This window comes from Dunckerocampus dactyliophorus, chromosome 8 (genome assembly GCF_027744805.1).
Source record: "Dunckerocampus dactyliophorus isolate RoL2022-P2 chromosome 8, RoL_Ddac_1.1, whole genome shotgun sequence".
NCBI classification, from domain to species: domain Eukaryota; kingdom Metazoa; phylum Chordata; class Actinopteri; order Syngnathiformes; family Syngnathidae; genus Dunckerocampus; species Dunckerocampus dactyliophorus.
The window spans coordinates 25,481,935-25,494,524 of NC_072826.1; the positions used below are offsets into that span (position 1 = coordinate 25,481,935).

Sequence of the window (12,590 nt, forward strand, 5' to 3'; positions counted from 1 at the left end):
GGGATAGGCTCCAGCCCACGTGCGGCCCTAGCAGCTTTGCTAATAGCTCATAGTATGTACAGCCTTGACTGTTAACTACTACATAGTTCCATCAAAAAGATGTACAAATGTTTATAAATGCAATTGCCGTTGAGGTTGACCTTTCTGTTCCACATTAGCAAAGAAGAACTGCGTCTCTCAAACTGCTGCCGCGGGAGGAAATTACATTTTGAAGCCCTCATCCAGGTATATGTCCTTGCTGCAGTGCAGAGATATCAGCGCCACACAATATGGGATGATCAAATGAGCTTTTTGTTATCCTGTTTCTGCCATGAAATTCTTCTGAAAAGAATCAAGCAAGAGACATTTTAAAGCAATTTCACAGTCCAAACACACCACCGATGATGAGGTACAGCACTTTTATAAAAGTATGCCGACCAGAATATAAAGTAGTGTTTCCCCACAGGGTTGTAATCTATTTGTGGCAGTGGGGCTTGAAGATGTCATAGTCTAATTTGCGTAACTGGCCGTGACGCATGTGCATGTCACTTTTATCAACACTGTGGGAGACGAAAGGTCTGTTGCTTATTTCTGTGGGGGACTTTTTACGTCACAAGCAAGACGGAACCGTGAAATGCCAGTTAGCATCATTGAGTTTGAAGTATTGTTCGTGTTTGTCACCTTGTTTTTGCTGCTCTCGCAAAGCTGCAGGCTGGCCAGGATCTGGCTCTCGATGGCCTGGACCCAGGAGTCTCTCTCCTCCACATTCTGGGCTTCAAAGTGCCACGTCTGGCCCGAACTCGACACAATGAGGAAGTCGTTGTTTTCCTCATCTGGTATGCACGCAAAGAAAGTGTCCATCATAGGATGCACATGGAACAATTACATTGTTTTCTGCACCTTTTTGTGAACATCAGTAATAAAGTACCCAGCCAGGCATTACCTGCTTTGCTCACGTTTCTTAAGCTACCGAAGCTTTTCAGTTTCCACATTTTCCTCTTGGCTGCGCAGGAGAAAAACAATTAAAACAGAAAACATTTCCTGAATCACATCATAAACGATGCAGTTTGTTTTATTAAATGGAGACAGTCATCACCATCTGCTTGGCCAACGGTGGCGTCTCCTTTCTGGTTCATGCTCTTCTTCCTGCGATGCTTCTTTCTGTCCTCCACCGGGGACGTGGAGCCGACGTCTTTGGTGGAGGAGGAGCTGGACACGCCCTCAAATGCAGAGTCTGCCGACACCACCAAAAACACAAAACACATATGCTGCATTTCAAATAGAATGCTTCAATAAGTATACTGTGAACGCTGTGCGCTTAGTTCCCGAGGGGGCCGATTTTCACAGTGTATCACTGTTCCAAATCCATTAACATCTTTAATTAATAATGTATTTCTCAAAAACGACAATAACAATATTTACTCGCTTCTTCTTCTTCTTCTTCTCTCCTTTATAATAGTGAATTGCAACCACATCTTTTCCATCCATCCATTTTCTATACTGCTTCATCCTCATTAGGGTCGCGGGGGCATGCTGGAGCCTATCCCAGCTGACTTCGGGTGACAGGAGGGGCACACCCTGGACTAGTCGCCAGCCGATCGCAGGCCACATAGACAAACAACCATTCACACTCACATTCATACCTATGGACAATTTAGAGTCGCCTGCATGTTTTAGGGAATGTGGGAGGAAGCCGGAGTCCCCGGAGAAAACCCACGCACACACAGGGAGAACATGCAAACGCCACACAGAAATGGAGAATCGAACCCAAGTCTTCCCGGTCTCCAGGCTGTTCCTGTGTTGGCCAACATGCTAACCACTAGACCACCGTGTGGCCCGTTTTTCTTTTCTGTGTGCATTTTTTTAACAAAACACGCACAACATTGTTGTTCACTACTTAGCACCGCTAACGGTTGCTCCCCTGCCGCCATCATTTCAAGTTAGCCCCTCCCCTTCCGCTACATAGCCAAGACAGTGGGTAGTGAGGGTCGTACGTGTCCAGCACTGCATTCTAGTGATGGCAAACTGGATTCCTTTTATTGACTCAAATCACTTATGAGTCACTCCCTCACTCACAAAGTGCATGTGCAGAAAAGTCCACCCCTCCAAACCCCAGTGAATTGGGTCATTGATTCACCCTAGTCAGCCGTCACAGAGCGTACACGCAGAAACTCTCACATACACAAGTTGCACCTTGGTGAGTCAGTGAAACTCAAGTGTTCGTGTACCTGTGAGTCAGTGAATCTCCAGTCTTTGTTGAACCGTGAGTCAATAAAACGTTTTCGTCAAGTACCCTTGTGTCGGTGAAACTCAAGTCTTAATTGAGTCAGTGAAATTTGAGTTTTTGTTGAGTAAACATGAGTCACTGAAACTTGAGTCTTCGTCGAGCACCCACGAGTCACTGAAACAGGAGCATTTGTCAAGCAGCCTTGAGTCAGTGAAAAACGAGTCTTTGTCGAGTACCCGTGAGTCAGTGAAATTTGAGTTTTTGCCAACCCATGAGTCGATAAGATTTGAGTCTTCATCAACCCGTGAGTCACTGAAACTCGGGTCTTCGTCAAGTACCGGTCAGTCAGTAACACCCGAGTCTTAGTCGAGCACCCATGAGTCAATGAGACTTGAGTCTTTTGCAACTCGTGAGTCAGTGAAACTCGAATCTTACAGAACAGAGTAAACGTAAATTTGTGAGTTTATCAAGTGCCAATGTGACTTCACTGAGTACCCGTGAATCCTGAAATTGGAGTTTTTGTCGAGTGCTGTGAGTAATTGAAACTTGAGTCTTCGTCAAGCACCAGTGAGTCAATGAAACGTATGTTTTCGTCGAGTACCCTTGTGTCGGTGAAACTGGAGTCTGGAATTTCATTTTTTGTCAACCATCAACCATTGAGTTAGTGATACTCGAGTTTTTGTCGAGCACCCGTGAGCCAGTGAAACTCTAGTCTTCGTTGACCCGTGAGTCAATGAAACGTATGTTTTCGTCGAGTACCCTTGTGTCGTTGAAACTCGAGTCTTAATTGAGTCAATGAAGTTTGAGTTTTTGTTGAGTAAACATGATTCACTGAAACTGTTACATTACTGTTTTTTTTTAGTAACACTATCTTGCAGCCTACTAAAGAACTCCCGCCCTTTTTCCTCACCGACACTTTGAGCGTGGTTGGAGACGTTGGAGGCACAACGCTGCACGCCTCTGTTACCCCTCAGGAAGAGTGCGCCTCCCAGCCCGTCCATGTCATCCACTTGCAGGAAGCTGCTGGCGCTGACAGGAACTAAAGAAACGGTGACAAACTTCAATGAAACGCATGGCTAACAGCATCAGATACAAGGACTGTGCTCATAAAACGGTAAAAAAACAAAACAAACTCTAATATATCTAAAATGTCTGAATATAAGCAACATATTCAAGCTATTAAGGAGCAACCATGTGATGTTCTTGTAAAACATGTTCAAAACAAATAAACCACAACCGGACAGCAAATGTTCTCTCACCCAGGCTGACACCCTCAGGCCCCTGCCCATCTTTGACCCTCCCGTTGAGCCCGACTGGAGGCCCGCCGGCAGGTACAGCACGAGGGGGACGCTTGCCTGGCACCTTCACCGTCACTCGCAGCAGGTCCATTTCTTTCCCGGGGGTGTTCAGCATGTAGTCCTGCCAAGGCAAACGACATCCGTGACCACCAACAGCCGCCAGCTGATGACAACAAGCGCTGTGACTCACATTGACGCTTGCGTGGTACGACAGTATGCCGTCGCTGGACAGGGTGACATACTTCTTCTTCCACTCTTTGTTGAGCGAGTTGCCGCCACGCTTGAGCAAGAAGCCCTGATGGATGCGACAGAATGATGTCGTGTGTTGTCAGGCGGCCAAAAACACCCACAATGTACTCATCCCGCCAATCAGGGGGTTGTATCACTTCATCACGCCGCACTCTCTGCCTTCACACGTTTCATTACCCGGGACTGCTGCTGTGATGTCCACAGATGAAGGTCGTTAGATGGTTTGTTTATGCATCAAATTCAATCTTACCTGCTTGATAGGAATGAAGCGTCCACTGCCCACATCTCCTTTGCAGTCTGCACTTCGCCTGGCTGAATCACTGCCTCTGCGACCCTAAAAAAAGCACAAGGACACAAACCACTGGCTTTGTCTTCAGGGAGGAGGCTCAAACGACAACCTGGTGGGATTTCCACACACATTTTCCCATGGAAAATATACCTCGGTTTTCGTAGGATTTGGTTTTTGACAAAAATTATTGCCAAAAGTATGTCTAGGCTTTTGTACCGGCAAACAATGTGGCTAACAAACTAGTCCACGGAATCAATTGACCAAACAAAACATCCACCTTTTTTGTGACTCAGGCCCAGTGAAGAATGGACAGTGGTTCATTTAGAGTTGGGACACTATGGTCAGATTCTGGAGATGGAATCCTTTGATCATCGTCATTATTTGTGTGTGTGGTTTATTTGTTCATAAGACGCACACAGGACAATCAGCAACTCATATGTGTCTCCTCTCTTCCCCTTAATAAGCACTGCACGCACTGCACTGATGAGGCTCAAGCACACCGCGTATTTCTTTGTAAACTGACTAGAATGAAACAGCGTCAGCGTGGCTTTTCTGTTTCCCCCCACCAACAAGTCTTCAAGGTACAAGTCATGTTAAATGTCCCTTTATCTATTTCATTCATTTTTTATAATTATTTTGCTTTGTTTCCTACATAACATGTATTTTTTGTTAATATTTTTGTAAGGTAAGTAAGGGATTATTTGGATTTAAATCATTTCTTATGAGGAAAATTGCATACATTTTTGTAAGTTTTGGTTTTAAATCTGACCTTTCTGAACAAATTAATGACAAAAAACAAGGTTTAGAACCTTGGTTAGTCTGACCCGTTTAGCGTGTTTTTCGGTGACCGTCAAAACATTTACGCCACGGTTTGTTTGTATTCTCCGGTTAGCGTACAATATGGCACGCGTCTTGTCGTCTTAATACACTGCGTTGCGTCCAACTGTGTTGCTAATTTATTTATTTTTTAATCACAAAATGTCCTTCAACCAGAATGGCAACCAGAACCGGAAGTTACTGTATGTCCCCATCTATGATGTCATCAGCAGTTTATGCAAAACATGTTTTTAGAGTTTTACAATTTTGGTTTTACGTCCACAAAACTGTTTTAAATACATATTACATGTAAATGACAAATGAAGGGGTTAAATGAACATTTAGGGTTACTTTACTTTTACGTTTATTGAAGGCGTGATTCCTGACGTGACTGAAAACAGGAAGGTGATGGTTGTTGATCTTGCGGCCATATTGTGTCTTTGGGACTCATGTCTTCAATGAAGCTAAACATAACCTCATGTTGATTTATCCCTTTCATTCATAATTTTTATGCATTTCAAATTGTTTTCTGCACGTAAAACTATAAAAACGTTGTGTTAACTAAAATCAGATTAATTGCATTGTCAAAGGAGAGAAGCTATCAACATGAATGAATAGGTCGGAAGTCATTCACACCGCCGACACATTATAGAAATGGCACCTCCATTAGCTTCACACTAGCTTCACTGAAGCTATCTTGTGAAACGCTGCTAATTACAAAGCCAGCCTTTTCGAGGCTGCCTTTTTTTCAGAAAATCTTTTGACAAGCCTCCCAGATTTTGGCCCGATTGTGACGTCACCATGCTGCTAACTTACATAAGACCGTGTTTCTCTGCCTAATTATCTTCGCAAAGATCTGCCATTGTATTTTGCTGCTTGTCAAACGTTATTACAACACCTACCAGCCATACAGGACTTCAGAGCAAAGCGGAATGATTTAAAATCCGATTGTTAGTCGTATTTACTTACCGCAAATCGTGCCGTGCGTCTCCGGGTGGCGCTGCGGACCGAACCAGGAGTGCCGCTGTCCTGTTTCTCCCCTCTGGCTGACCTCCCAATCTCTTTATGGTTAATCACGGGCGTGGAGGGAAGTGATGAGGAGTAATCACTACTCTGACCTCCATTACTGGCCTGCAGATGATAGAAATACAGAGAAAGGCAACATTGCGTTTGTTGTTCGTGAGCCAAGTTGCTAGTAACAGCAGCACGCTTGCAGGTTTAAAAGACAAAAGGAAATTATATTATTTCCAAGAGCGTTCTTGTGAAAACTTAAATTACCACAGATACCCATCCATCCATCTTCTACCGCTTATCCAAGGTCAGATCACGGGGGCAGCAGGCTAAGCAGGGAAGCCCAGACTTCGCTCTACCCAGCCACTTCGTCCAGCTCCTCCCAGCGGATCCCAAGGTGTTCTCAGGCCAGCTGAGAGACAGTCTCTCTCTACCGGTCCTTAACACTTGCCCTTAACACTTCCCCGAGGAGGCTTCCGGGAAGCATCCTGACCAGATACCCAAGCCACCTCATCTGGACAGTGCTTCTCACCTTTTCTGTAAGGGAGAACCCAGCCACCCTATGGAGAAAACTAATTTCGGCCGCTTGTACCCGCTATCTGTCCTTTCAATCACTACCCAAAGCTCATGACCATAGGTGAGGGTAAGAACGAAGATCGAACAGTAACTTGAAAGCTTTGCCTTTCGGCTCAGCTCCCTTTTCACCACAAAGGACCGATGCAGAGTCCGCATCACTGCAGATGCCGAACCAATCCGCCTGTTGAGCTCTCGTTCCATCCTTCCTCACTCGTGAACAAGACCCCGAGGTACTAATACTCCTCCACTTGGGGCAGGATCTCATCTTCGACCCGGAGATGGCATTCCACCCTTTTCCGAGCAAGAACCACAGACTCAGACTTGGAGGTGCTGATTCTCATCCCAGCCGCTTCACACTCAGCTGCGAACCGATCCAGTGAGCTTTTAAGGTCAATGAAGCCAGAAGGACCACATCACCTCCAAACCGGAACCCCTCAACGATCGGGCTAGAAATTCTGTCCATAAAATTAATGAACAGAATCGGTGACAAAGGCCAGCCCTGGTGGAGTCCAACCCTCACTGGAAACGAGTCCACCTTATTGCCGGTGAACCAAGTTCTGACACCGGTCATACAGGGAGCGAACAGCCTGAATTAGCTACTATATTCCCGGAGTACTCCCCTCAGAATTCCTCAAGGAACACGGTTGAATGCCTTCTCCAAGTCCACAAAACACATTTAGACTGGTTGGGCAAACTCCCATGCACCCTCAAGGACCCTGCCGAGAGTGTAGAGTTGGTTCACAGTTCCACGACCAAGACAAAAACCACACTGCTCCTCCTGAATCTGAGATTCAACTATCCGGCGGATCCTCCTCTCAAGAACCTCTGCATAGACCTTACCAGAAAGGCTGAGAAGTGTGATCCCATGATAGTTGGAACATACGCCGAGGTTCTCCTTCTTAAAAAGGGGGACCACAACCCTGGTCTGCCAATCCAGAGGAACTGCCCCTGATGTCCACGCGATGCTGCAGAGTCGTGTCAATCAAAACACGCTCACAGCATCCAGGATCTTGAGGAACTCTGGGCGGATCTCATCCAACCCAGGGCCCTGCTGAGAAGCTTTTTGACAACCTCGGCAACCTCAGCCCGAGAGAGAGGAGAGCCCACCATGGAGTCCCCAAGCACTGCTTCCTCTTTGGAAGACGTGTTGGTGGGATTGAGGAGATCTTCGAAGTATTCCTTCTACTGGGCCACATTATCTCGAGTCGTGGTCAGCGGCACACCATGTCCACCATACACGGTGGACATGGCTTGTGCACAGCTTCCTCCTCCTGAGACGGCAGATGATGGTCCAGAATCTCTTCAAAGCCGTCCAGAAGTCGTTCTCCATGGCTTCTCCGAACTCCTCCCATGTCCAAGTTTTTGTCTCAGCGACTACCAGTGCTGCAGACTGCTTGGCCTGCCGGTACTGTCAGCTGCCAAAGAGGCCTGATAGGACTCCTTCTTCAGCTTGACGGCATCTCTCACCACTGGTGTCCACCAATGAGTTCTGGGATTTCGCCACAACAGGCACCGACCACCTGACGGCCACAGCTCCGATCAGCCGTCTTGACAATGGAGGCACGGAACATGCCCCACTTGGACTCAATGTCCGTCGACTCCCTCGAACATGGCCTCCCGGAGGTGGGAGTTGAAACTTCTGACAGGGGACTCTGCCAGACGTTCGCAGCAGACCCTCACAATGCATTTGGGCCTGCCAGGTCTTGCCTGGCATTCTCCCCTATAATCAGGGCCAACTCACCACCAGGTGGGGATCGGTTGACAGCTCTGCCCCTCTCTTCACCCGAGTGCCCAAAACATATGGGCGCAAGTCTGATGATACGACCACAGAGTCAATCATTGAACTGCAGCCCAGGGTGTCCTGGTGCCAAATACACATGTAGACACCTTTTGCTTGAACATGGTGTTATGGACAATCTGTGACGGGCATAGAAGTCCAATAACAAAGCACCCCTCGGGTTCAGATCAGGGGGGCCCTTCCTCCTAATCACGCATCTCCAGATATCATTGTCGCTTCCAACGTGAGCGTTAAAGTCCCCCAACAGAACAAGGAAATCCCTCGAGGGAGCACTCTCTTGTACTCCCTCTAGGGCAGACATGTCCAAAGTCCAGCCCGCAGCCTTTGTCATCAAATTAATAGCGTCTGGCCCGTAGCCTTGTAGACCAGCGTATAAAATACACGCTAAATGCAATTTCACATTTACCCACAAGAGGACAGCAGCACTCTGTCCAGCTCCATGACACTGTGTGACCCTTTCCGAACAGTTTCTAAAATGGCAACAATGAATAAAAAAAGGAAAGTTGACAGCAATGGCGACAATTCAATGAAAGGTGGAAATTTGACTACTTTTTCACTGAAATATGCAACAACTGTGTCTGCCTCATTTGCAAGGAGACTGTGGCTGTTTTTAAAGAGTTCAATGTCAAGAGACATTACTAAAACAAGACATGCTAATACCAACGAAAACATTACACTGAACGAACGCTGCAAAAAATAGAAGCAACTGGAAGCTAGTTTAATGTCACAGCAGACGTTTTTCACAAGAGCCCGAGAGTCAAATAAAAACGCCACAAAGGTCAGTTATGAGATGACAGCGCTGATCGTGAAGCACGGCAAACCTTTTACTGAAGGAGAGTTTATCAACGACTGTGAGATGACCATGGTGAAGAAAATCTGTCTTGAGAAGCAGCAAGATTTTGCCAAGGTTTGCCTGGCACGTAACACTGCGGCGCGCAGAATTGAAGAAGTGCCATCAGATATCAAGAGACAGTTGGGAGCCAGAGGAGATGAGTTTGACTTTTTTTTCTTTAGTTTGCGACGAAAGCACGGACGCATCTGACGCTGCTCAGTTACTTACTTTTTTGAGGGGAGTGGACAATGAAATGAATGTGACTGAAGAGCTACTTGACCTCCAGAGCCTTTAAACCCAAACAAGAGGAACCGATTTATTGTCTTCTGTTTGTGCCACCGTAGATGACATGAAACTTCCGTGGAATAAAATTTCCGGGATTATTACGGATGGCGCACCTTCCATTACTGGCAACACTAATATGCAACAAAGTCAGTGAAGAAAGTGGTAAAGCTGTAAAACTTCATTGTATAATTCACCAGCATGTGCCAAATATCTCAAATATGAACATGTTATGACACTGGTGATTAAGGCTATTAACTACTATATATCCGCTCCAAAGTGCTGTGCCACTGTCAGTTTCAACAGTTTCTAATCGAGATCCATGCTGAATATGGAGATGTTGTCTATCACACCGACGTGAGATGGCTAAGTCGGGGCTCTGCACTGCATCACTTCTACTCTCTTAGGCAGCAAATCGGAGAATTCTTGGCAGAAAATGGACAACCTATGGGAGAGTTACATGACCCAGTTTGGCTGGCTGATGCAGTCATAAGCAAACTATATTCACACATCAAAGCCTTTGGAACCAAGCTGCAACTTTTCCAAAGACACCTGTCACAACCCCAGCCCAATACCACACACTTCCCAGCGCTGCAATAAATCATGACCAGCTTCCCACAGAGCAATATCAGCGCGCAAACGAGGAAGTATGCAGCAGACATTTCATGTCTGGCTGAAGAGTTCCGGCAACACTTTCGGGATTTTGCAGCTATTGAGAAGGAGATCACGCTTTTTTCCTCACCTTTCTCCATGGACCCTGGTGATGCTCCTGACCAGTTGGAGCTCATTGAGCTGCAGTGTGACGCTGAGAGCCGCGGTTGACACCAGCAGCTCTCTCTCGCCAACTTTTACCGACAGTTGGATGAGGGCAGGTTCCAAGAGATTCAAACATTTGCTAAGAAAATGCTGAGCTTTTTTTCCTCATAATATTACAACTTTATTCTCATAAAATTATGACTTTTTCTTTTTCCATTTCTTATGTTTTTTGCAGGGGGGTTTCTTGTTATCCATCAGGCTTCTCAACGAAGCACTCACACACGCCACACGCAACACACACACACACTCATAGCACTTTATTTATTTATTTATTTATTTGTATTATTTATTTGTATTAATGTCTCTTCTGTTTTTGTTGCTTAATTTATTGGTATATATGTTTATGTGTTTATGTTTCTTATGTTCTTATTCTTTCTTGTGTTTTCTTTCTTTTCGTGGGAGAATGAACAGAATAAGATTTTCATTGCATGGTATAACTGCTGTTTTACCATGCACATGACAATAAAACTCTCTTGAATCTTGAATCTTGTTAAATTATATTTTGAGAACGTGCCACGGGCCAACAAAAACAGCCGGGGGCTACAAATGGCCCCTGGGTCACACATTGGACACTCTTGATTTAGACACAGCATCAATCAGGTCGAAGCCACTATTTGCAGAGTCACAAGAACCAAAAGGAGGGTCAGAACGATAATCGTTATTTTCTCCTTAGCTCCACTTTTCCAAGCATTAATAATTAAATACAAGCAAGAATTCTTCCAAAAGTGTAAACAACATGATGTTCTCTGGTCACGTGTGTCCTCACGGTATTAAAATGCAGATGTTTACACTTGAGCGTGAATGGAATTGGATAAATGCATGAAACCCCGTAGACAACAGTACTAGGAATGTGACATTTTTCTGGGACAAAAGAATTGTACCTGTCCTGGAAAGACACCAGACACTGGAGTGGAGCCTCCAGAATGACTTGGAGAGTTGGGAAGTGATTTACAAGAAGCGAGTAAAGCAGCTTGTTTCTTGGCAGCCATGATCTTCTGAGCAGCTGGAACAAAACAAATAGCCCCTAAACACTTGCACCAAAACACACACAGTGGTAGAATTGCTTTAGTCATACTGTGTACCATCATTGAAGACTCTATTGACGTTGAGCCCGTACGTGGCGCAGGTTTCATAGTAGGTGCAACGGCGCACATCCGAGCACAGCTGCCTGGCCCTGGCGTCATCTATCACCCTGGGGTTGCTGCTGCTGATCTTGTCTGGTAAAGGCACAAAGACCCAAGCCTCGTCATACCGCTCACGTTTTCTTTTGTAAACAAACCCCCATTCTGCTTTGTATCGAAGCCTATTCTTCTCGTAGCTGCTGTGAAGGAACATCCTTGGTTTACCATAATGACCTCTATATCGCTGGAAAGCGAGGAGCCTCTAGTTTCAGAAACCGCTGGAATTATTTCCATAGCGCAAATAAAATAAATCATCTGAGAGGTGTTTCCTGTGGTGTTAGAGTGTGTGATCTATATGTAGCCACTGTTAGAGGTGTACAGTATAGAAATTCATGATATCAGGTGTTAAAGGGTTTTAATAACATACACATTTACGTCACGGTATGTGTGTCAGCTGAGAGGTGATACTGTACCCTCCTACCATGTGTGATCTATATGTAGCCACTGTTAGAGGTACATAGAAATTCATGACATCACGTGTTAAAGGGTTTTAATGGAATAATTCTGAAAATTTGGGCAATAGACTTAAAAGTACAACTTTAAATTCAACAAGTGTGACGATCTCACCCTGTGTGCCGACCACTACGAAAGGTATCTCAGCGACAGGCCGGTGGAGAGCGAGCTGGTGGTAGATTTTGTACACTTCCTGGAAGCTGGCCTCGTTTTCCAAACTGAAGACCAGGATGACCGCGTCAAGCCAACCTGCAAGCTGGAGAGAAGTGTAGACGAGGAACGTAAGAACGCACAGGAGTCATTTGTAGAAAATGTAAAGAGAGTTGTAGCCTTAATTTCCCTGAGGGCACACCCCCAAAGGATCAATAAAACTGTCTCTCATCTAATTTAAGATCAGATCCCAAGTCACCTGGGCTCCTGGGAGTTCTGTCCCTTCTCTGATGATCAAGAGGTGGCTCTGTCCATCAACAAGGACATCCTTAAAGTACTGGCGCCCTGAGAAATAAGAATAATAATAAGATTGGAGAAACTGTGCTGTCTCAAATAGAATATTTCTGTCAGTACACTTCAATATGTATACAGTACTCTTTACTGGGTGCGCAAAATTTGACAGTGCAACGCTGCCCATTTCCTCAGGATGAACATGCATCGTGATCCGCATGAACTTCATCCATGAGCTCGATTCAAGAAACGACCAAGCTGAACCGGCATATAAACAAGGGGCATTTTTGGTGGTTTGGGGCCCCAAAATGGGGGAATTATAGTGTAGAATGAATCTTTCTG

The 12,590-nt window shown here is 45.5% G+C and overlaps 1 protein-coding gene across 1 annotated transcript in view; it reads right to left on the minus strand.

Moving 5' to 3' along the window:
* LOC129187059 (arf-GAP with GTPase, ANK repeat and PH domain-containing protein 1-like) overlaps positions 1-12,590 on the minus strand; it is a 37,812-nt gene that overhangs the window by 8,494 nt on the left and 16,728 nt on the right. Inside the window, exons 5-16 of the mRNA XM_054785980.1 lie at positions 12,217-12,302; positions 11,922-12,063; positions 11,256-11,390; positions 11,055-11,176; positions 5,828-5,989; positions 4,004-4,087; positions 3,695-3,799; positions 3,466-3,625; positions 3,117-3,245; positions 1,076-1,213; positions 923-982; positions 661-812 (exon numbers count right to left, since the gene is read on the minus strand). Of these exons, the coding sequence (XP_054641955.1) occupies positions 661-812; positions 923-982; positions 1,076-1,213; positions 3,117-3,245; positions 3,466-3,625; positions 3,695-3,799; positions 4,004-4,087; positions 5,828-5,989; positions 11,055-11,176; positions 11,256-11,390; positions 11,922-12,063; positions 12,217-12,302 (1,475 nt within the window). The remainder of the gene's footprint in view (positions 1-660; positions 813-922; positions 983-1,075; positions 1,214-3,116; positions 3,246-3,465; positions 3,626-3,694; positions 3,800-4,003; positions 4,088-5,827; positions 5,990-11,054; positions 11,177-11,255; positions 11,391-11,921; positions 12,064-12,216; positions 12,303-12,590) is intronic.